The sequence below is a fragment of the Accipiter gentilis genome, chromosome 2, assembly GCF_929443795.1.
Source record: "Accipiter gentilis chromosome 2, bAccGen1.1, whole genome shotgun sequence".
NCBI lineage: Eukaryota > Metazoa > Chordata > Aves > Accipitriformes > Accipitridae > Astur > Astur gentilis.
In genome coordinates this window covers 3,749,329-3,774,606 of record NC_064881.1, presented here as the reverse complement: position 1 = coordinate 3,774,606, position 25,278 = coordinate 3,749,329, and the positions used below count along the sequence as shown (strand labels likewise).

General features: G+C 39.9%; 1 protein-coding gene across 1 annotated transcript in view; it reads right to left on the bottom strand.

Moving 5' to 3' along the window:
• The window catches only part of LAMA3 (laminin subunit alpha 3), a 121,199-nt gene that overhangs the window by 11,662 nt on the left and 84,259 nt on the right, over nt 1–25,278 (bottom strand). Inside the window, exons 43-64 of the mRNA XM_049827320.1 lie at nt 23,389–23,498; nt 21,423–21,503; nt 20,123–20,229; nt 17,457–17,507; nt 16,916–17,067; nt 16,271–16,381; nt 16,060–16,171; nt 15,339–15,506; nt 12,855–13,051; nt 11,303–11,419; nt 10,596–10,750; nt 9,086–9,227; nt 8,390–8,489; nt 7,891–8,007; nt 7,628–7,807; nt 5,658–5,800; nt 4,418–4,594; nt 3,077–3,228; nt 2,816–2,978; nt 2,202–2,335; nt 1,552–1,702; nt 576–695 (exon numbers count right to left, since the gene is read on the bottom strand). Of these exons, the coding sequence (XP_049683277.1) occupies nt 576–695; nt 1,552–1,702; nt 2,202–2,335; nt 2,816–2,978; nt 3,077–3,228; nt 4,418–4,594; nt 5,658–5,800; nt 7,628–7,807; nt 7,891–8,007; nt 8,390–8,489; nt 9,086–9,227; nt 10,596–10,750; nt 11,303–11,419; nt 12,855–13,051; nt 15,339–15,506; nt 16,060–16,171; nt 16,271–16,381; nt 16,916–17,067; nt 17,457–17,507; nt 20,123–20,229; nt 21,423–21,503; nt 23,389–23,498 (2,940 nt within the window). The remainder of the gene's footprint in view (nt 1–575; nt 696–1,551; nt 1,703–2,201; nt 2,336–2,815; nt 2,979–3,076; nt 3,229–4,417; nt 4,595–5,657; nt 5,801–7,627; nt 7,808–7,890; nt 8,008–8,389; nt 8,490–9,085; nt 9,228–10,595; nt 10,751–11,302; nt 11,420–12,854; nt 13,052–15,338; nt 15,507–16,059; nt 16,172–16,270; nt 16,382–16,915; nt 17,068–17,456; nt 17,508–20,122; nt 20,230–21,422; nt 21,504–23,388; nt 23,499–25,278) is intronic.

The following is a 25,278-nucleotide window of genomic DNA, read 5'->3' as shown; positions in this document are numbered from 1 at the left end:
AGCTGGCTGGAGGTTACTTGACCCAGTATGGCATAAAGACTCCCTCCAGCAGACCCTGCAACCTACACTGTTTAGTTGGAGATGTAAGAGGAAAAGCAAGAATGAATCAACATGGCAATCACAGGTTTTAACAATGTCTTTACGATCTCACTCTAGTAGTGCTACAAAACAGCCAGACTGAAGCTAAGTAGGCAAGCAACAACAAAAAGACTAAAAAAAGTGATCTCTCTAAAGAGCAGTCTGGCCTGAAGAAATAAACCCTTAGGTGTTGAAAACACTAAATCTAAGCATTAAAATAGTGTTAATAATTGCAATGTACACAGCTGTCTCTAAATAAAGCAATGCTCTGTCAAAGAGGTTTTTTCTTTGGTGGTTTTTCTGTTAAAACTGAACTTATTCACAGGAAGGCACAACAGTAGAAAGATTAATTTTTGCATTTCCAAACTAATCCCCAACAGTTTGATCCCCTCAATACAAAAGGAAAACTTCACAACTAAACTTACAACAAGCTGTTTAGTTTCAGCTAATGTGTATTTTTACAAATAATGATCACTTGATTGTTTAAAATTACATACTTGCTTATATGTTCCATCATTTACAGTTGCATTGGTTTCTATTTCTTTTGGAGGCTCAGAGCCAACTTTGTATCTAAAAACTGTATGACCATCTTTAATGAGCACACTGATGAACTGATCCTGCAGGTAAAAAAAAAGCCACCACAATTAAACTGCCAACATTTCATATATATTTCACTGACGTGAATAATTGTAATGAAGCTATCTAGTTGTTTCAGTAAAGCTTTTGGGGGAAAAGATAACACAAAGCAGACTAAAACTTAAAATAATAACAACAAGAAGTAATAAACTGTTACAAACAGGTCTGGTATCAGCTCCAGATGTATTCTCCAAATCTCTAGAGGACTTTTTATCATTTCAAGATGTCTACTGACTTTTTACAGCATTGAGAAATTATCCAGAATATGTCACAGTGATTGCACACATGCTTATAGTATTATTAGATAAGTAGCATCACTGCTGTTTTGAGCAGCTTTTACAGGTATAAGTCACCACGTCACTTTCTAAATTCTTCCTTACTTTATTACCACCCATATCTAGATTTGGGAAGAGTGCCCCTCCGCTTTTGGAGGATTTCAGTATTTCAAAGTTGGTTTGATTCAAATTACAACCTCCCTGCCTGCCCTCAGTTCCAAATTCTCTGCATGGCCTAATGGAAGAGCTACTTGGAATGATTTTTTTCTTAGCCTTGACAAAGTGAGTATTAAGCAGCCATTATAGGTTCATAGAATATCTCAAGCTGGAAGGACCCATAAGGATCATCGACTCCAACTCCCTGCTCCTCGTGGGACTACCTAAAACTAAATCATATGACAATAAACATACAGCAGAATCTACTAATCTGCCACGTGGATAAAAATAATACTTTTAAGAAATTTCCTTACAGTTACTACTAAATCTAACATGTTCTCAAGTAAGTGAAGATTTTAAAAATATTCTTGGACCACAAAACAGACAGAAGCATTCCACGAATTACCCCATTTGCTGCAAAAAACACAATGCCTTCATCTGCAGTAGTCTCAATTGTCTGCTCATAGCGTACTCGGCTGTGGGTATTTGGTTCTTTCAGTGTGACACTGGCATAACCAGTACCTTCAAAATAGCTTTGGTCAGTCTCTTCTTTATACCTGTAATAATTCAGTGTCACAGATGTGAATACACGAGAGCAAAAACTATTACCGCATGGACTTACTGTCATAATTTTAAAAAAGCTTAAGTTAAAGCATTTGGTACAGTGCCACTAATAGGGCCAAATTCTGATCTAACCCAAGAGAAAACCTTCCACTGGCTTCTATTGGATTTGCATACCGTCTTTACAGAGGAAATCATTAGTGACTGACATTTTGTACTTAGTGTAATATTTACTTTATAAAGGAGGTGAATACATTAGTCCATGAATTGTGTCTGGGTATTATAACATCTAAACTGTTGGCCAGTGGGCTGAGATTGCCATAGATGTGAATCCTGCCAACACTGAGGATTTTCTCTAAGAAGTGTAGTAATGACCAAGAGTTAGAAAAAAATCACCAGTTTAGCCACAGTGTTATTCTTCTGGATCTGAAAAGACAAGAATCCATAATGATAGAAATCACAGAACTGTGAAACACTTCTGTGTTTATATCATACCTTCTGCAGGGTTGCACTTCAGTGGTATTGAGATTAAACGTCCTCTTGAAGTTGTAAAGGCTGATAATATGCTCGTTTAGGTTGTCTAATTCAATGCAGCCTTCATAATGAGGATAGTCTAGCTTATGTGGAGGCTGCAAAATAGTGTCATCAAAAACATTCCATCAACATCAGCTGACAAAACTGTACCTTGACATGTAACTGCTATGACTTACTGCAAATATTAATAAGGCACAGAATATGACATTCTAAATATAATAAAATTATTATATCTTTGTATATAATATCCAAACTATCTGATACCATCCCAGGAGTACTGCAGCACAATTTGAAGTAGAGTCATATGGATGGATTGGGAATAGTACTTAGCAGGGCTGGACAGGTTTCATGCTGTCCTTGGCAGATGAAATACAATCACACTCCCTTCTTTGAGTTTTAGCATACTATAAGCCAGGCAGCTTCTGTAGGAAGTAGCATCTTGCATCCTGTCTATTCCTATTGACATGGATAAACTTTTACACAACCTTTGAAAGACTGCTAGTTCCAATCTTTACTTCTAAGAACAGAATGATTAACATGGAAATCTCTTTTAAAGACTAAGCAACTCTTTGTACCCTAAAATCTGGTGGGTATCCTCCAACATAAAAGACAACAGTGCTGGGATCAAGATTTAGGAGAATGTCACTGCCTCCACTGCTTGCAGTCAAAGGGCTTGCATACTCTGGAGAAGTTGATGTTGCTGCTTTGATGTAATTCAGCTTTACATACTGGTAAATCCTAAAACCAAAACAGATGGGCAAAATATCACATCACACTAATAAAAGATGTTCTTAACAGGTTTTGGAAAAGACTGTTGTGCACTGTGGATCTTATACCTTTCAAACTTAACTTGATCCATAACAGCTTCCTCAGTTTCGCTTTGAGTCACAAACGGCTGCACATCTATTTCTACATCACCATCTCCCAGGTTATAGACACAAGTGAGGTGACCATCCTTCACAGCCATACCAATATAGTCCTTGGAAGCCTAAGAATAGCAAAGCAAATAATCATTAATAAATGATTAATGTTAATGAAGACAAAATACAGTAGCACTTCCTCAGAGACATCGTCACACTGTGCATGAGTCTCAAGAAATCCAACCACCTAATGATAAGAATTGTTATTAAGTTTATCAGTTCTGGGAAGAAAAAATTGTTATCTTGCATGCTGCACTGATTCAATGAATAATGTGTTGCACTGATTCAGTGAATATAGTCATAAATTAATTGAAGAGACACATGTGGCTTTTTATTTTTATTACAACAGTAGCTAAAATAATTTTCACATTTGTAACATCTCCCAGCTAAAGCCATGAAAACATGGCACCTTTACTAAAAATTACTCAGCGTCTGTGAAATAAAAAAGATGTTTGGATAACACTCAAAGACAATGGTTCCTGCTGAGGTGAGTGGAAGCAGTCATTTTGCCAAATAATTCACATTTTATTTCTCCAACATACCATATTTCACAAGTAACAATTAAAATGCTGTCAACAGATATCCTGGCCAAATATTCAGGGGATTAAAAAGGTGAAATCCAGTGTAGAACAACTACCTTTAAACAGCTTTCTGTCTATGCACAAGACTCACTACAGATACAGCTGCTATCAGATAATGAGACTTAAAAATACATAGTTAGGAACCACATGCAGGAAATTTTATAAATGTTTGATAGTGCTTGAGCAAGCCTGAATGCACAAGCAGGTCCACACTATTCTGCATATTCAGAAGAGAAAGAAGTTAACAGCTGAGGGACTGAATTTTAGAACTTAAAAAAAAAAAGACCTTAAAAACCCCCATTTTTTTCTTAACCAACAGGGAAACTCACAGTGGCTTATACTGTGAAAAGAGTCAAAGCTCTGACACAGTAGTAGGGCTGAGTTTGTGCTGACTGCTGCAGAACCTGATACTTCTGACAAGACAGCATGATGGTGTCCATGACTGAGAAGTAACTTCCAGAGGAACAAAAGAGCAAAGCATCAAAAGGCAAATCCGTCAGTCACCCAACAAGTTACTTTGCTGGTTGAGGAATAACTATTCTTCACAAAACACTTCTGCCACAACATAATGGCCAACAGTAGCTATAAACTTCAGTCAAAATAAATAATTTCCCATTTGTTTCTCAAAGCATGTTGTCTGTTCTAAAAATCAGATTAAATCTCAAAATATACCTACATCTTTATTGCCCAGGTACAGTACAAACTTATTTGATGCCCTCTGGGAGGTGTCTAATCTTGTCTGAGGTCTTTGGAGAAAGAAAGAAAGTGAAGTATAGCCTTTCAGATCTTCAAGGTTGCTTGGAGGTCGAACCTCTACACCAGAGCTGCCATTGAACCTCATAGGAATAGCAACCTGTTAAGGAAAAACAAAAGTCAGTACATTGTAATTACGTATTGCTACTATTCCTACTTATTTCACTGTTGTGTTTAATTGCAAAGTAACCTATTACATATCCTAGTCATGTTACAACCATCAGTTACTACAGATTTGGACTCTGGTGATACAAAACAATATAATTAGGAAACACACTGACTAATACAGTGTTCTGTATTATCAATACTTAACACAGTACTTTTTTACTCCAGACATCAATTAATCAACCCTTACTGCGCCTCTGACAAGTAATTGTTACCTTCACAGAACAGACAGGGAAGGACATGCCCTGCAGCTCTAAAGAGCAAGCCTATGAATTATTTAGACGTCTACATACATATCCTGGTGCTTCACTTAGCTGGACTTGACTGTCTGCTGGAAATTATAATGCACCTCTGATATTAATAAAGACACGTCCCATTACAGCTATTTACACCATGGTTACAGATTCCTCTTATTCATTCTAACTGTAGGTTACTTGTGATAACCTCAGTTATGCTTCTCTGGGACCTGAGACGATGCTATCCCTTGAGCAACTACAGCAGTTGCTTATATAGAGTAAGGGCAGTCTAATAAGAAGATGCTAGTAGCTGCCCCTAACGTCATGGGGCAGCTGGAGACATGAGAGCACAGGGCTACACAACTCATACGGGAGTGCCAGTGTTCCACTGGCCATGCGTGGGTGGAGAGCCCTGCCTCTAAGCTGCAGAGTCAACTCTACCCCTCCTGCCAAAGCCAACACATTGTACCTTGGAAGGCAAGAGGCTATTGTACAAGTATTACAGAGATGACCTGGGAAAAAACCTTATGGGAGGAGGATGCAGCAGGATGCTACTGCATCCACTCATTTTTATGTACAAATTATTATGCTTTCCATCATCACAGTTAGTTTAAGTGCTGGGTGGTGCTGTTGAATTAAATTTACGTCTGATCTTTCACACACATTTTAACAAAATGATTTAGAAAGAGAAAGAGGAACAAAAGTACTGCTGTGTCCAAGCCACCGAGGTCAAACACGATTGCAATGGTCAGGAGGACAGACCTTATTTGCAGCATCTCTTGCCTGCTGAATCAGCTCTCTTATGCGATTTACGTTCTCAGAGATGTTGCTTATTGGCATCAGCTGTTGGTTGATACTCTCGATCTTGCTGAACAGATCTGGAAGTTTGTTTGTCAATTTTTTTACTGCAATGAAAGAAAAAAATCATTGATGATAGAAAGGAGGAGGAAAACAGATGCAAAAATATGACATGACTACATGCTTATCAGAAAAGCAGTGAGCAGGGTGATAACAGAACTGTTTTCATTAGTCCTACAATATTAGGAAGCCCTCACTGAAGCTAGCAGTTTATACAGAGGTTACTGTACTCCTGGAATTTGTGGCCAAAGGTATTTGCAGAAGCAGACAGAATCAGCAGTTCCAAAAACGTATTAGATAAATTCAGGTCCAGAAAGAAATATTAAATAGAACAGACAGGGATGTGCTCTCTAACATTATTATCCAGTGACTGTGGATGCCAGGGGAGGATGAGGATAATGGACAGCAGACAGGGGTCAGGCTTATGTGCACTCCTGGAGTAGCATCTCCTGCTGCCACTGTTGGAGAGTAAATACTGGGGTAGGCAGACTGCTGGCCTGATGGAGTAGGGCATGTCTTATATTCTTGTGTCAGGATTGCTAGTCATCACAATTCAGTAGTGAGCCTTACAGTATATGGGCAGGTTGTTTCAGGAGAAAAGGAGATACTATAAGAACTTCAACTTCCATTAAAACAGGAAACAATTTTTCATCTCCTGTGACTGAAAAAAATAAAAAGCCTGAAAGTACTAGCAGACTGCAACCCTATGATGCAGAAGGCAAATAAAAAGAAATCCAGACCTAGTATTTTTCTAAATATGACTTCTAAGCCAGTCTTGTAACTGCAGGGATGACTTACGGCTCTGCAATAACATGCAGGACTAGCTCCTGTATTTATCTTATTTAAAATGTTTTCTCTCACTTGACTTTATCAGACAAAGTTGCTGAAAAGATGAAAAAAGATGCTGTTTGGGATTGTGGTTGTCCCTTATTTTGTATTCAACACAGGCTCTATGCAATCTATTTCACTTAATTTCAGCTAACAGACATCTAGCCTAAGCTAACTGTCTAGGTCCCTTCTTTAGCCAGTGTAGCAGAAAATCACAGAATCACAGAGTGCCTGAGGTTGGAAGGGACCTCTGGAGGTCACCTTGTCCAAATCCAGTGCTCAAGCAGAGCCACCTCAAGCCAGCTGCCCAGAATTGTGTCTAGACAGCTTTTGAGTATCTCCAAGGATGGTGACTCCACAATGTCTCTGGGAAACCTGTGCCAGTGCTCGGTCACCCTCACAGTAAAAAAGTGTTTCCTGATGTTCAGAAGGAACCTCCTGTGTTTTAACCTCTGCTGCAAGGGTACGTTGCTGGCTCATGTTCAACTTGGTGCCCACCAGAACCTCCAGGTCCTTTTCTGCAAAGCTACTTTTCAGCTTGGTCAGCCCCCCAGCATATACTGGTGCATGGGGTTGTTTTTCCTCTGGTGCAGGACTTCTCCTTGTTGAACTTCATGAAGTTCCTGTCAGCCCATTTCTGCAGCCTGTTGAGGTCCCTCTGGAGGGCAGCATCCAGAGGTGTATCAGCCACTCCTCCCAGTTTTGTGTCATGGGCAAACTTGCTGAGGGTACACTCTGTCCCATCATCCAGATCATTAAAGAAGATGTTAAACAGGATTGGACCCAGTACTGAACACTGGGGTAACCTGCTAGTCACTGGCCTCCAAGTCTTTAGAGACCAGTCATGGTATCAGCTTTTAACATATACCACAGGATGGCCTGAATCACCTTCTGCAGTACCTGTCCCTTTCCACAGGCAATAAAGGAAGCTCAGAATACTGGCTTAGGCTAGGTGCCTAGCTTTTGGATAACTAAAACTTCTGCCGCAAAACAGACCATGTTCACCTGACAGTGACTTGGCAGGTCTCAGATAGCACCTGCAATACCTGAATTGTTTGCCTCCATCAATGCTTTACTGAAGCCAGCACTCTGTGTGCTTCCATAGGTGCTCTTCATTTTCTCCACATCTGCTTGAATTGGGAGCAGTTCATCCAATACGTTATTTGTGACATCCTTGGCACTTTTTACCATGTTCTTTGCACTGGTGATGATGCTGTCGATGTCATCTGAAAAATACAAAAATGCATGTGCAGATTCTTATAGTAATAAATGACAGAGGCAAAGCAGAAGTGATGAGTAAGCAACTGACCTCTGTTTATCCCATTGAGATTATTTTGAAGAGTGACAAGATCAATTTGTAGTGTATTCTTCTTTCCACCAGCGACATTGAGTCTTTGCTTTATGTCTTCAAGGGTTGGACCAATAGCTGCAAAACAGTGAATGTCCTGTATGAATTTTAAACAGAAATACCACCTCTCTGTCAGACAGGTGGTGTTGCAGCACCAGCCTGCACTCCTACACAGCTCGTGTCACCACTGAGCATTGAACACACTGCAAAACAAATACAAGGCAAAGGATTTGCTGGACAGGAGTACTGCAAAAGTGTATAGCATAGCAGAGGTAGGAAATCCACTTTCTCTCCATTTTGCCATTGGAAATAACCATCACAAGATGTCCCACTGTAATGGAACTAGCCTCTTCTGGTTAAATATGTGCTGCAGAGCTTTGATGAACTGTGAAAATTCTTGGTTCAATGAAAGCTTGCCATGCTGTGCCAACATTTCTACTATCACTTTCTTTCTCAGTACCTTGCAATGTCCTTTCAGTCTCCTGTGCTTGATTCAAAAGTGTACTGCTTTCGGTTTTTAACTTTGCAGCTTTTCCTGATAGGTCTTCTCTCTTCACAGTCTGGTAATAGAAGCACAGTACTGTAAGACTGCTTTAATAATTTTACTAAAATTTAAAGAGTAAAAGAGATAGCCCAATCCAGTTTAAAAAACCAACTATACAAGGGCAGAGATTTCATGTGAAGAACACCACCTTAAATAACAATTATCAAGATTAATTTAATCATAATACAACCCTGGTCTTTAGCAAACTTCTGACAGATTTTGGGGCATTCAGAAGAAATTACTAGCACACAGCTGTTAGATACTACTCCTCTGCTGAAGAGCTTGTGGATATCACTAGTGCAAAGTAAAAGAGAATACCTAAAATCACAATCAGTGATTACTGAGCTTGCCTTATGTAGATCTCTTTATTTTCCACTGAAAAGAACAGTTAGCATTTATACGGACAGCCTCATCAGAAAGGCAGTAACTAGCTTGTTTAGTGCTGAACCAAGGGCAATTCATGAACATGCAGAATAGCAGCTCATATAATGCCCACAGACAAATAAGGAATGCCAAGACACACAGGTCTTTTTTTGGTGCCTCTCTGATAGTTAAAAAACCCCACCTAATTGTAACAAGTATACCATCATTTGGCCACTTACAGGTACTTACCGATAAAGCTGAGTCAGCTGCATTCCCAGCTTTGTTGGCCGCTTCCTCTGCCGCTTTGATGGCATTAATAATATTGTCATAGGCAGTAGAAGCTTCCACAGCACAGCCTACAAACTCGTCCTTCCTGGCACTGTTCTTTATTCTGTAGGAAACAGGGTGAAAAATGCAGCCTTCTGCAAAGACTGTGGACTTTGAGAAGTATTCTGAACAGACCTGAACTCAGTATTTTCTAAGTAATACCAATACGGAAAATGTTTTTAAGTTAGATCTGTAATTTCATTCTGCAAAAATATCAAACTTGGAGGGAGACCAATATGGAAAGATTCTTCAGAAGATGGGATAAATTCAGGCGTGTGGAAAAGCACAACTGTGGGCCTCCAATGCAGTCTTTAAATGATTCAGATAGGGAGAATTCACCAAGGCACAAGGTCAATAAGCCACCTCGATCACAGCCCCCCAAATACACTTCAGTTCAGAGGATTTCAGAAAACTGTAGCTTCCAGATCATCTCTGGCTGCTCCAGCATCCTACAGGAGTGGCAGATGGAGCACAAGATGGAGCAACAACAAGACCTCTTGTACTTTCCCCAAGAACCAGCACAGCAGCTCTGGAATCAGAAACAACAGACAAAATCTCTTCTACCCATTCCCCATGAGGTATGCAACTGCCCAGTATTAGCTGCCTTGTATTTGTGAGAACATTGTCTTAACTGAAAAAATCACACTGAAAACTAACAAAAAATTAATGAAAATGTATTTTTTAACCAAGAATTTTCCAGCTGAGTTAGGTATTTTGGAATTTAACTTTTTGAGAGTTTCTAGTTGGTGTAATGACAAAATGCAAACAATTTGCACAGGGAAGAAAAAAAAATCAGGATTTCATTTTTTTCATTTTGTTCTGGTGTACCACAGAAGGCCTCCAAAACCTCACTCATAATTCCAAGGTAAAGTACAAGTAATGGAGAGAGAAACACTTGCTGCATATAAAGTTTATCATATTTTTGCCCTTCTAGAAGATTCCTTGAAGGATGAGAAAACTATAGGAAGTATTTTCCTCACTAATGCTAAAGAGGTGTGTCTGAAGACTGCCAAGATGGCATTTCTTCCAATTATTTGCCCCAATTCATTGACATCATAAAAGTATCCCTGAGTACAAGTACAGGAAATAACACTACAAAAAATATATTCTAAACGTCTTCCCACACTGTACATGAGGATTTTCTCTTCTTAGTAAGAAGTTAATGAAGTGTTAGTGCAGTAATATAAAACTGTATTATGGGAGTCCCCACTTCTGGGGTGGGGGGAAGAAATCAGGAAAAATACAGGAAGACCTGGTTTGTGGGGAAAAAAGAAAAGAAAACATCTGTACATCATGAAGAAGCAAAAAAAGACAAACCTAATTTCTTTCTAACTTTGCAAATCGTCATTAAAGCAAATGAAGTTACAGACAAAGCATTGCAACCATGGATGTTAAGTACAAAAATTGCTCATTTACAGGAATGGCAACATACTCTTCCAGTTGTTTTGCCAAGTCTTGCAAAGATTTGGCATGTTCCTCAGCCCTCACCACCAATGGTTCTTTGCTTGCTGATAAGGAGTGATTTGTCAGCTTTTCATTCATATCCTTCCTTGCTCCATCCAGCTGAGCAGCCAGGCTTTCATATTCCTACAGGTTTATAAAAATAAAATTTTATTTGTATTCATACACGTTTGATTTTGTCCTCGTCTCCTTCAGTGTTACATATACCTTGCACCTGAGGAGACCAAGGGGAAAAACATTCCCTTCCAACTTACTCTGCAGGTTACTGGAAACAGCTGGTAGTCATTACATTATGCTTCCAGACCCATTATGTAAAAACTGAGTCAGACCAAAGACCCTTCTAGCCCAGCACCCTGTCTCTGATGCTGGCTAAAAGCAATTGCTCAGAAAGAAATACAAAAATAGCACAATCACTTATGGAATTTCTTACAGATATTCTCCCAAATTCAGGTATCTACAGCTTAGTGTCTTCCTCAGACACATCACAACCCTCAACAAGCTCCTGTTACAGAAACCTGTGCAGGCAGGTTCCTCTTGCACCCAGGATGGGCTGTGAGATCCCTCCCTCTTTGTGAGGCTCAGATAAGCCTCATGTCTTAGCCACAGAGCTATGCTACCCCTTACAGTGACAGGAAGATATTGGGGTTTTTAACCTTAACTTAAGAAGGTTAACTATACCTCTTTGCTCTTTTGCAATAATCCAAGTACACTGTTAGCTTGCGTCAGGGAAGATCGGGCAGAGCTCAGAATATCCAAGATACCCTTCTGTTGTACATTTGTCTCCTCAATCCGTTTCTGAGGAAAAATCAAAGGTTGAATAACACGTGATCGGGTGAAAAATGAGAGGCAGGGAAAACTATATGTACCTAATCCAGTTTGCAGTAGGATTTACCAAAGGTACTATTGCTATGTTAATCAGACACCTATACTGTTTAGGGACTAATGCTATCCTACTGATTAGAAGAGCAAGAAAACTCAGGAGTCTGCAGTAGTATAGCATACAGCTGGGCAGCAGGCTACAGTAGTTCAGTTATTAGCATTCAAAGTAAAAGCAGCACAGGTCAGCTGAGATAAACTGTCAGAGCAGACCATCTAAGTGTCTGATCTCTCAAACCCAGAAATTTCAAACGTGGAAACTTTAAAAACAGCTCCCTGGTGGCTACCCTGATCTTTTCTGTTCTCTCAAAGGCAGAAATAAAATGATTACACTATCCCTTCATCTGGGGATCTTACCAGAAAGGGGGTGTGAAACCTCCCCACCTTATCCTCTTGAACGCTCTGAGGGGAATGAAGCTTCTTGGTCTACAGCAGCCCTGTGACAATCCACAGTGCAGCTCTAGGGTAATGGCACACCACAAACACAGCCAGACAAGTGGTGTTGCAGGTAAGGATGAGTTAGCTCTCTTCAATTGGGTTTCTATCATTGTAACATGACAAATCTCACTCTACCAGAGAAGTGTACAATTCATAAATCATAAGCTTGTACAGATGCATCCATCTTTTAACACTACTGTGCATACTTATGTGGCACACATATTATACAGTACATGCACATAAAGGTACAACTAAATATTGAAAGGGACAGTTGAATGTAGAAATTCTTTTGTTCAGGCAGTGTTACCAAAATGCATGGACATGAGTATGCTAAAACAGTGATATATTTCAGCAAAAGCGCAATTAGTTTAAAATAATAGGTCCTGCAGCACACCCTTATTTCTTGTACTATTTCACCAGCTCTAAAGATCCAGCACTGCTCAGGAACAACAGCTGTTTGTTGTCACCTTTCTGAGAAGACCTCAGAAGCAGTTCTATAGAATATTAATCCCAAATAATTTAACAGTATTGCACATATTATTGCTCCCATCTTTCATGGCTGTAAAAGCCAAATACTTTAAGGAACTTATTACAAAAATTACCTCAGCATCAAGAATTTGATCTAGAATAGGAAACAAAAAGGCTAGTGCAGCTGAAGAGAAGGGCTAGGCAGAGACTCTCCTTCCCCACTCTCATCAGAGCTATGTCTTGGTCACGCTGTCCTGGCCACATAAAGAGGCCACAAGTGGGAGTAGACTACGTTTATACCTGTCCATACAATATCAAAAGATGGAAAGAGACCTTGGAGAAAGTCTGAAGAATTAGTGCTACTTGGCTTTGCAAGATCAAAAGCAGCAATTAAAAGCACTTCTTATCTCCCGAGGTTTAACTTTCTTCTCCCGAACCCCGACATTACCTTAATGTCTTCTAACAGAACTCCATTATCTCTGTTTAAGTTTTCAGCCTGCTTGATTTGTCCCGTTGCTTCATTCAGAGCTTCACGAAGGTCAGTGAGTTTGGATTCATATTCATTCAATGAGTCCCTCACAATTTTAATAAGTCCATGATTTTCTTGGTGGTACTTTTGTAGTTCATTCTTAATACGTGCCAGTACTGTAGTATCAGGACCAGAAAAAAAATTTTGTTCAGAGAAGAAGGGAACCAGAACAAACTTCCTTCTAAAGGGCTTGACATTTAGGATTAGAAAGCTTTGGTTGTACAAAATACTGAGCATCCTTTGCAGCCCTAACTTCAGTGTTACTACAGCAGAGATGCTATTCAGCATCTCACTGGATCAAATCTGCTCACAAGTTTGCTGCTGCAGACACAAAGCAAAGATAAACATTTATTTGGCTATTTCTAATTTAAGTAAGGATGATCTACAAATACTGAATTGTTTTCTTTTTTTATATGGAACTAACACAATTTCATCAACAATTTCATCTACAAGGTAGACATCTACATCTGTGCTAGTCATCAAAGCTTTCTCTGTAATCAATAGAGAGATACGGGCACATTTATGAGGTCAAATGAATCGCACTCTTAAGAGTGCCCATTTCACTGTCTGCAAGACAGGACACAGAAGAGTTACTCAGATGTAGGTATCAAAGTCCAAAGTTAGGGGAAATTACTATCACTTGTAAGGCCTTTCACATTCCTCAATTATGCCCCAGGTTAGGAGATAAGCCTGTGACTTTGCTGTTCTTGCTGTCTTTTAGTGGATGAGGGAAAGGCTGTGGATGTTATCTACCATGACTTCAGCAAGGCCTTTGACACTGTCTCTCATGGCATACTCCTTGAGAAGCTGGCATCTCATGGCTTGGACAAGTGTACTCTTCACTGGGTGAAAAACTTGCTGGATGGACGAGCCCAGAGGGTTGTGGTGAATGGGGTTAAATCCAGCTGGCGGCGGGTCCCAAGTGGTGTTCCCCAGGGCTCGGTGTTGGGCCCTGTTCTGTTTAATATCTTTATCAATGATCTGGACGAGGGGATTGAGTGTACCCTCAGCAAGTTTACAGATGACACCAAGTTGGAAGACAGGGTCGATCTGCTTGAGAGTAGGAAGGCTCTACAGAGAGATCTGGACAGGCTGGATCGATGGGCCGAGGCCAATTGTATGAGGTTCAACAAGGCCAAGTGCTGGGTCCTGCACTTCGGTCACAGCAACCCCATGCAGCGCTACAGGCTTGGGGAAGAGTGGCTGGAAAGCTGCCCGGCAGAGAAAGACCTGGGGGTGCTGGTCGACAGCCAGCTGAATAGGAGCCAGCAGTGTGCCCAGGTGGCCAAGAAGGCCAACGGCATCCCGGCCTGTATCAGAAATAGTGTGGCCAGCAGGAGCAGGGAGGTGATCGTCCCCCTGTACTCGGCCCTGGTGAGGCTGCACCTTGAGTGCTGTGTTCAGTTTTGGGCCTCTCGCTACAGAAAAGACATGGAGGTGCTGGAGCGTGTCCAGAGAAGGGCAACCAAGTTGGTGAGGGGCCTGGAGGACAAGTCTTATGAGAAGTGGCTGAGGGAGCTGGGGCAGTTTAGTCTGGAGAAGAGGAGGCTGAGGGGAGACCTTATCGCTCTCTACAACTACCTGAAAGGGGGCTGTAGCAAGGTGGGAGCTGGTCTCCTCTGTCAGGTGGCTGGAGATAGGACAAGAGGAAATGGCCTCAAGTTGAGGTACGGGAGATTTAGGTTGGATATTAGGAAAAATTTCTTTACTGAGAGGGTTGTCAGACATTGGAATAGGCTGCCCAGGGAAGTGGTTGAGTCACCATCCCTGGAGGTGTTCAAAAAGCGAGTGGACAGGGTACTTCAGGACATGGTTTAGTGGGCATGGTTGATGGGTGGACTTGATGATCTTGAAGGTCTTTTCCAACCTAAATGGATTCTATGATGTCTGGAATCAGGTTTCTGAATATCCCAGTCAAACACAGGCAGAGAACATAAAAGGGAGTACAACTAGTGCAACTAGAACTTCTGAACTTCCTTATGCTTGTATGATCTGGCCCTACATCTGGCCCACTAGCAGCTTCTGAAAATCTATTGTTAAATTACATCTGTAATTCCTCTAAAATAGCTGCACGTACCATAGCCTATATATTATAATACACAGAAGCACTAAATAAGTACGTGAGGATTGGCTACATCTTTATTTCACTGAGTTTGATCTAATTATGAAAGAAGGATCTACTGGGTTTATTCCCCAGCTCAACTCACTTTCTTCCATAACAAATAAAAATGCCTTTAAATCCCCTCCAGAACTACCACTTTCCTGTTGACCAAGGACTGCCACAGACCCCAGGGATACATTGCAAAATGCCCCTCCCTGCACTCCATCCCAAACAATCAATAATGCTTCAGATTTAAGATTGATCTTTCTAGAGGGTAAGAAGCTGAGAGAGCAAGCCCTTACGCAGCTGAGCTTCTGTTCTCTCCTTCTCCGCCTCTGCTTGAAGCTGGCCAAAGTTGCGGTTTCGCATCTCCGTCATCATGCGTTGAGCTTCAGCCAGTTCTTTGGCAGCATCTCCCAAGGGCAAGTTGTTACTTTCTTCATTTGTACCAGTTATTTGTTCCAAGAGCACTGAAAGAAAGTACTGTCAAAGTCAAAGAGAGGATGCGCTTAAGCCTATGCAGAAGACACAAATGACAGGGCCAGGCTCTTTTCTGAAAAAGACATGCCTATTCCCAAATTCTTTAATGAAGCAGACCCATTCTGCATTAATTGTATAAGCTGAAAAGTATCCCATGTCACATGACCACAGCTAGTAAGGTGGCACTGGGCTTGAAATTTGTCCCAAATGACCAGGTTCACAGCAATAATTTTAAGCTTCTAACTTTAAAGAGCCTAGGATAGCAACCCAGACTAAAGTCAGACTAACGTCAGGATAGTCAATTCGTTGCTCTAAATGTCCCTGTGGTAAAGCTTCTCTGTCCCTATTCACTACATAAGGAAGGTAGGCTCCTAAACTAACGTAATATACTAACAAGAAGAGTGAATTCCACAGCTACGTCTAAGTTCTAATTGATTAAGTTGTTTTCTAAGAAAACCTCTCATGCTTAATTAAGAATACTGTAAATAAACTGAAAAGATTCCATAAACCAAAACACGTTATGGAGTTAGAGATTAATTTTACCTTGTATATTGTTGACAACTATTTGTATTCGTGAAACCAAATCCTTTCCTTTCTGATGAGTTTGGCCAAAATTATTAAATAATATCTCAGCTGCTTTGTAGTTCATTTCAGCCTAGCAAGGGAAAAAACTGATTAGATTAAAAATACCTGGATACAGCATGCTAATACGTAGTCAAGAGATGTGTATTTTTAAATTGATTTGGTAAGTCACCTTTTCCTGGAGAGCATTTATATCATGATTTAGGTTAATGAATTCTGTCTCCAACTCATCTACCTTTGAACCCTGATTACGAACAACAGAACGGTAATTGTTCAATAAGACCTGAAAAGAAAGAAAAAAAGTACTCCAATAAATCACCCATACACAGGAGACAAAAAGCAAAAATTCACTGGGTTAGATCTTTACCCAAGGTAAACAAGAGGAGCATTACTGACATGAAGGCTGACCAATTGCTGCCCAAAACCTGGGCTTTTATATCTGTGAGTATAGCAACTGCTAGTCCAACCAAAGAAAATTTTTTAGGATAAATTTTGGTAGTGGCAACTGGAATGTTGGGGTTTTTTAGTAAGGCAGAGACGTGAAGTGCTGGAAAAAGACAGAGCTATAGGGAAACCTCAGAGATATAGCTTTCAAGGTGAGCAGGCCTCAGAAAAAGCAGAGATACTGACTCTGAGCATGACATGGAAACAATAGCTGCCTTCTAACAAATGAAGCCCAGTGCTGTCAGCATCTGGTATTTGAAATCAAAAGTTGATGTATGTTTCCTTGCAAGCTGACAAAAACATGGAATAAGTTCCTAGGTTCAGCTCTCACACACTTAATCTGCAATCCCCTTTTCTGTTTATGTGCGCCTACCTTTAAGTCCTTGATGCGTGCTTCCAGACGTCTCATCTGCTCCAGTGTGTGGGTACTTGCATGGACGTTTTGCAGCTGAGACTTAATCAGCTGAAGCTCGTCACCTATTGTGCTCAAATCCTTCAGCAGTGTAATTACACAGCTATCACAAGCTGGAGGGAGCATGAGCAAAGGAAAACAATACATATTATTGATATTTGGTGCAGACAACATTTCACTGAGTACTTTAATAAATGAGATGCAATGGAAACACTTTGATGCTTGTCACCTGGTGCCGCCTGAAGAACAAAGGCAACAACAAACCCCACAGCATTAAGAAAAGTAACCTAAGCCAGAAAAAAGGAGGAGGCCCCATTTACATCTGGCTAGCTGACCACCTCTTTTATCATTTTTCCAAGTGTTTGGTTGAATGTTTGCTTTTAAAACATTCATTACAGGACACCTGCAGTCCTTTTTAAACTCTGCCACCCTTAAAAGAGTCATTAGTATGTATCCAAAGCCAGCAGAAGGCAATCTCAGTGCAGTTCTATTTGTTACTTACGGTCACAGTCTTCATTGGGATCCACATCTTTTGGTTCATTATTGAAACATTCTGAAATCACAAGACGTCATCAGTAACCAAAGGTTTCTTATGGAAATACTACTATTGCATTTTTGCCCTCACTTTTCATGAATGGCAGCCATTACAACATGGTGCTGCCCTTTCATAAATCCATACACTGTGAACAAGCTGAAATGCCCAAAAGGCTTGAGCATGCCAAAACATTCAGCTCCCTCTTATGCCTTGCTGAGATCAACACCTTTTACAGGAAACTGACTGTAACCCACCCCAATATATGCTGCTTGGGTAGCAGCAGGAGGCTCTCTCACATCAAGTGTGCTGAACGTATTGCTAGAATTTGCCTAGAATAACACCACCAGGATTGGAGCCAAGACTATATTGTTAAAGCATTTTACCCAGGACATAGGTCCAAACCCTTTATCTACCTTAGCATCCATGTTCAAAGCACAGATTCTGATTCCACAAAGGATGTCTTACCCACAAGGAACTGAGAAATGTTTATGGCCTTCCTTCATACCTGTCACAGCTTGCAAGATTAAGGGATTAATCAAGCTTGAGAGAAATCCACAGTGTAGGCATGGAAGGTGGTGCTGTATGTAACCCAAGGCATGGAGCTTTGACCACAGATACAGGTGATATATAACAACCATTGCCCTCAGACTTTCAAACAAGCTAGCACAAGTGACTGCCTGTTCAGTGTGCTGTTTTGTTTTGTTTGTTTGTTTTACAAACCCCATTATAAGAAGATTAACATTCTCCAGGTGCACATGGGATTGTAACATCCTGGGATCCTAACTTCTAGGAGGCAGGAGAGAGACTGGCTCCTAAAAATGCCATCATATAGGACAGGAATCTCCCCATCTTGATGCCCAAGTCCCTCTTACAGGCTTGCTCCCACTGCCAAACTCTCATCTCTTGAAAATGAAAAGGGCTCTGCATGTCTTTTACTCTGAAGGAAAAGGATGCACTCAGGGTATAGACTGCTGCTGTCAAGAGTCAACAACAGCTTGCAACTGTGAGAGGTTACAGTGATAAAATTGGACCTGAACTTTAACAGCAGCACGGAACAGCCTGGAACAAACATTTCCTTTGGCACTGGCACATTAAGTCATCAGGAAGTTAAATGGTATCGGTAGTGAGTGCTGCTGCCAAAAGGAGACAAGTCACAAAGCATATATTTGTAAGAGAACGAAGGAAATTATTCTGAAATTCAAATACCCGTGCAGTTCTGCTGTTGTGTAATTCAGCTAACACCAGGCACATTTCAGCTGTCGCTGTGAAGTACCAATTAAACAAAACTATTATTACAGCTTGTGCACAAACAACATCAGCCAAGAAATGATGAAATGAAAAAGCCTGGCCAAGTGCCAAACATCACGCACAAGAAACCTGCTAGAACATGCTGTGCTGATGATCACACAGAGTTTTATTCCTAATGCGGAGAAAGAGATGGCTGATCAGAATATATAGTTGGAGACAAACTGAAAACAAACTGGCTTGTTGAATTTTGCCCTACGGATTAGTCTGTCCTAGCAAACTCTTGCTTCAAAAAGAAAGGAATGACAAAACATCCACTGCTTGGATCTGTTCCACACAAGGTATAAATATAATAAAGATGTATTACTTCAATGATGAAATATGAAATGAGAATTAGCTATTGAAAAATTGCACCAGCTGCCAACAGCAGTTCACATCACTTGCTGGTTTTCTAATTTCTGTGACCAAGGAAAGATAAGGTGATCCTTGGCAGTCATTTGAATGCAGTATGAAGAGCAGGGCAGAGAAATGAAGAGCATGGAAATATTAGGAATTATTAGTTTGACACTTCACTAATGTGAGAAGGAAAAGCTGCCTACAGGGAAAGAAAAGCGTCATTTTATTGGGGAATGAAAATATGGGAGAATCAAGCTCCTTTTCAGGAGCAGTAGTCTATATGTTTCTGTATAGAAATGAGTATCCCAAAGGATTGAAGTAAAGGCAGTCTGAGGAATGGAGGGTTGGGGCCTTTACTTCAGAATTGTAATAGATAAAGCAAATATATGCCAGTGGCATAATATTCTTATAAGAGCTTACTAGTAGTGCAGTACATGTATGACTGATACTGGGAAAATCATGGATGTCTTAGATGGCAGAATCGTATATAGCAGGATTTATAAAACAGCCTCCCGAGTCAGGTCCTAACTTCCACTGTAAACGCAGTTACCTTGGATACCTAAGATGGCACTGCCTGATGCAGACTCTGAAGATGTCACTGATCTGTCCCAAATACATTTTAAAAGGGCATCTTGAGACTGCTCGGTTTCATAGGCTCATAACACAGGCTGGCAAGATATGACTTAACCATGTCAGAGGAGGAACCATAATGCATTTTAAAACATACCCGTGAAACAGAAAAACAAAATAAAATTGGTAGTATTTATGAAGGGAAATACATGACAAAATGGTTTAAAGGGTGAACTTGATTACTCAGGACAGCCCCTGTATTACCATGGTGTTACGTTTTAGGAAACCTTATTTGTTGTTAAAAATGATCTGCATTTCCTATCAGTCTACATCTTTCCTTCAGTTCAACTGATTAAGTACCTTCCATCTCTGCTTCCCAGAAAGAACAATGCTCCCTTCCATATTCATAGGCCCTCACATACCTCCAGTCAGATGGTCACAGCTAGCCAGCTGTCCATTATTATTACAGTTACATTTCTGACAGTAGCCTCCATATTTCTGTGGATTTCCAAAATATCCTGGAGCACAGCTAGACAGAGAGACACAAATAATTTTTATTAAATATTTGAAGCTACTTTTGTGAAATACACTTTCCCTTGACAAAAAACTCAATTGTTCTCCTGAAGAAACTTTCAAGAACTTTTGATTTCATGTCTTGACTTAGATAAAAAGGGTATATTTTTGGTTTACAGTATCCTCTGCACTATGCTAAAAATATCTTTCCAAGTACTGCAGAATTTTTTTCTAAAAATACAAGAATTCCCACAATGCTTGTATAGGAATAATTCGCTTAATCTGAAAAAATGCAATGCACACAGATATAGATATAAAGAGAATTTGACAAGGCTTAACTCAGCAAACCACACCATTCTGATCTGTGATCCCACCAGAAAACACATATTAAGGACGATCATACTGCAAGCACATGTTGAGATTTCAAACAGCAATGGCACTGAATGACATTATCACCCTTCTGCTGGGTGATACCTCCTCTTGCCATCTGCCAGCAAAGCAGCCTGTGTGAATGATCTCTAAATATTTTATAGGTAAAATATATTGTCCAGACTGGCTACATAATATTCCTAGAAGTCACTCTGTTGTAAGATCTATAGGAATGGTAATGTGTGATCAAAGGGTCATGATGAGCAGCTGAGGTACAGCTAGATCTGGAAGAGAAAATCTGCCTATAAACTGCAGCTTAGATGTCAAAGGTAAAAGTCTTGAAGCACAAGACAATGTGCTACTGTCTTCAGGTGAGACATGACTTACTGGCCAGACAACACCACTCCATTATGCTTAAATTCTCCCTGGATCTGAAACAGTGAAATTGCTTGCTCTGCCTGCCTGAAACTACCATGCTGTTCTTGTGCTTTGCCAAACTGCTGCAATCTTCCAGCAAAAGAGATGGCTTCAGCATTGTGTTTGTATGCTCCTCCTGTGGAGCACATCAGAATGATTTGCGCTGAAGGGTATGGGGTTAAATGCCTCATCGTTGCTGTTGGGTAACTAAGAACACTGAAGCACCAAGTACATTGGAGGAAATAGAAAAATGTTTTCAACTGGAAAAAGTGGGAGTCATTTTTACCAGAAAGAGTGCAGGATAAGGCAAGGCATACGTATGCATACTATGCATATGCGTACATCCATGTATTACCCAGTACAGATATATCTCCTTTTATGGTGCCTCTCAAAAACCTCGGTCTTGAGAAACAAGTCACTTACCGTTCACAGCGAACTCCGGTATAGCCTTCTTTGCAGAGACACTGAATTTCTTCACCATTTGCCACACAGCCAGTTGCAAATCTTTGAGTAGAAGCAAAAATATTATTGTGAGCACATCATCAAATAGGTTTTACACTCCAGAGGCTACGCTCAGTTAAATGACTTTCAGATTAAAAAGTTTTTATACCACCAAATTACTTCTCAGTTAATTTAATTGCCTCTACATAAATTGCTGTGACTAATTCTTTGAAGTTTCATATTTTTCCTCTAAATTCTTTCCTTAGACTAAAAGCCCAATCATTTCCTGACCCTCTGGACTGAGTATAATAATTCATTACCCAAAGGAATGCCTAAAATAAACCTTAATAGTGATGTTCTAACATAAAACAAGTCTGGGTAGCTATTTTATCTTACTAGGCAAGAATCAATACCCTGTGCTAGACAACATTTCCTCCTGTTTGGATAGCTATTTTTTTTCTTATTTTTTATGGATGGAAACATTAGAAGATTCTTTTATGTTGCTAATATTGTTTGGGGTTTTTTTTAACCAAGGCAGAATAGAGTTGTGCACCATTTTGGGAAGCCCTAGAGTATATCTGGTTAACACAATGAATATTTTTGTCTGCTCTTCCCAGCATACTCATCTAGATTCAAACTTCTATGGGATGAAAACCATTTTTTGGCCAATGTTTGGGAAGGAGAAGACAGGAGGTGAAGCAGGGATAGGCCATGTTTGCTATTTCCATTTTTTAATCTATGAACCATTGGATAAAGCAAGTCTGTGTATCAAAGACAGATGTCTGTACTAAGAATTACATATAATTTGACTGGGTGGAAAGTTGTCAACTCCAATAATGCCAGGTGGGGTGCATTTCCTATGTCAGGAATGGTATTTACCACCCTAATATGCAGCTATGAAACTGCAAAGGTTTATGGTCTCCCTAGGTATTTCAGCCCTCTTAAAGCAAAAGATGACTAAAAATATGTTCAGTCAGCCTCAGGCAAGCACCTGCAGAAGAGGCCAATGCTGTCAAAACCAGATCTATCAAAGAGTTCCCCAATAAATGAAAAACCTGTCTGTTGTCTGCTAGCGTAAATCTCTTACTTAAGGCTACTTGGTCTTTGCTATTGCACCTGGCAAATACTATGTGGTGCCTTTAGCAATTCGTAGCTTGTTTGGGTTTTTTTCAGTTTTTTTTTTTTTATTTAACATATTTCACATTTGAGAACTGACCAATGATGACAAACAATGTGGCTATACATACCAACCATTTCAAATGCAATTTACTGCCCAATTTTAAAAGCCTGGCAACCTTATTAGAACCAAGGAAATTTAATTTTTTCTAGCTCAGTACGTTTGTACTTCAAACAGAGTTTCCACCTGAAGAGCAACCATACTCTTTCAGAAATCTAGATATGTGCTTAAGAGCTTTAATATTTTTATATTATTTTTGCATCTTACTGAATTTTCTGAATTCATATAAAATGCTTGTTTCATTGCTGTCACTTCTCTCCTAGCCAGAGTAATGGTGTTAAACATTGAGACTAAGGATAACTTACATCTTGCATTTCAGTAAACAATAAAGATTCTGGATATGCCCAATAAGGGAAAAGACCGCCATCCTGTATTTCTCACTACAAAGGAGTTACTGGTGGTATTCTACACAAGCCCATTACAACTGCCTGGGGCTCTCCCAGGTGATAAGCAGCATGCATTTGTGGTTCAGGAACTCAGTGAGAATTGGAACACTCAGCTTATTAACAAAGGCAATGCTGTGAGACAGAGCACCCATTTACTGCTGGTCTAACATACTTCAAATGGGTCTGATGCCCCACCATGTTGGGTGATAGGAGAATACTGAAGAAGATCATTATCCTCCTATGGTAGCAGGGTTTTGGGTTGGATTTTTTTCTTTTTCCCCTCCCCTTTCCCCTCTGCTTGACTACTCATGACCTTCTACTGTACCTGTTTGTATAAGGGCAAGGACACACCCGACAGGAACCTTGAGTGGCATCTCCAAAATAACCATCTTTACAGCGCTCACATTTCTCCCCAGCAGTATTATACTGACAGTTCTTCAAAAGGAAACAAGCAAGACAATTAACAGTGCTTTACCACTCAATATGGCTTTACTATTATTATTATTATTATTATTGAAAAAAAATTATAGCCAATCTGCTCAGAGGATATGTTCTTTCCCTTCCGCACAATCAAGCATTTACTGCCAAACTGCCTTCACGACCAAGACAGATTGATTCCAGTCATTCTCTAATTGTATAAAGCACAATTTGCTCACTATTGTGGAAAAGCAACAGATAAATAAGCAGCATTAAACATATTTTAAAAGAAATTCAATCAGATGCATAGTTTGTTAATGAACATTCCATTAATGCACTCTCTAGGTCTTGATATTTCAATTAAAAATCATTATGTTTAAAGGGAAGTTTAAATTTTGCATTTCAACACTAATTAGAAGGTAGATATCATTTAAAAATATGCAAGTAATTTAGCCCAAGTACATTCTTTAAAAAGGTCCACAAAATTAATATAAGAAGTATTTCTCCTAGTAGATTCAGATCAGAATCGAATCTCATGTACTTTCTCCACTGTATATGTAATTTATATTTATTGCGGGTAACAGGAATAAATAATGAAAAGTAAAGGCTGGGAAAACAATTAAAACTTCTACAACTAAGCCACTTTTTCCATTATAAAATTGTTGGGAATTATATCTTATTTTAGAAACATTCTTTCGGGTGCTAATTGTCACACACATTTGGTTGGACTCGATGATCTTAAAGGTCTTTTCCAACCTAAATGATTCTATGATTCTACATTTATAATTAAGAGGAGAGGATGAGCAAGTTGCTTTTGTATTACCTAAAGCAGTGATATTTTAAAATAGAAGTTGTTCAAATAAATTTTTGAGCAGCCATAAAAATTCCATGCGACTCACACTCAAGAAGCATTAAAGCTCCCAAGTTTTAAAACCGTTTTCTTCAATGTGCAACAGACTGATCCAGTGTCCCACAGAACTGAGGGTACACTAATAAAGTGAAAGATGGAAAATGAAAGTGGGAAGTTGGCTGGAAGCAGTCACTGAGCAGACTGCACTCCCATTTCATGGACTTTGATGGCTTAGGGCTATGGTTGAAGGCCCTGCTACCATGTTTTGCAGCAGAAGGGCATTTTCCCCTACAAGTGAGAAACAGTTTTTTCTCTCCCATCTCCTCTTACACTCCATTCTCCTCCACACTTCTCTGCACTCAGATTCCCTCAACCACATCAACAGCCCTTCCCTCAGACCTCTGCACGTAGTAACGCCTAATTTTTTTTCATTTTGGTTAGGAACTAAATTTGTGGCTCACTTGTGAAACATTCTGGGAAAGAACAGGAAAAGCTCTGGTTCATATATGGGCCATTTAACTAGGGGAAGCTAAATTAATATGAAGGCATTATGTTTGTAGAAGGAACCATTTTAAAACACAGCCACTACAAAACCTGGTGCATATATTCCTGCAAAAAGCTCATGGAAAATTCAGACTGTTTCTGAAAAATTATTGCAAATTTTGATAATCCTGAAGAATAAATTGAACTTCAAAAAAAGTAAAAGAGAGGTATTTAAAAATATTTGTGTTGGTTTCATCTTGGAGGAACCCCCTCCCCCCAGTTTATCTCCTGGCCTTTGTTTTTTCCTCACTCTGTCTATAGAAACCGAAGCAATTCCATAACTGACGAAGAAAATTTAAGATTATTTCACATATAAGCCACTCCGAATGTGCCGTGCTGTTCCTCTAGCTACATGGCGTAGAAGGACTGGAGAACGTAATCCAGTGCTCCCAAGGCATGGTGGAA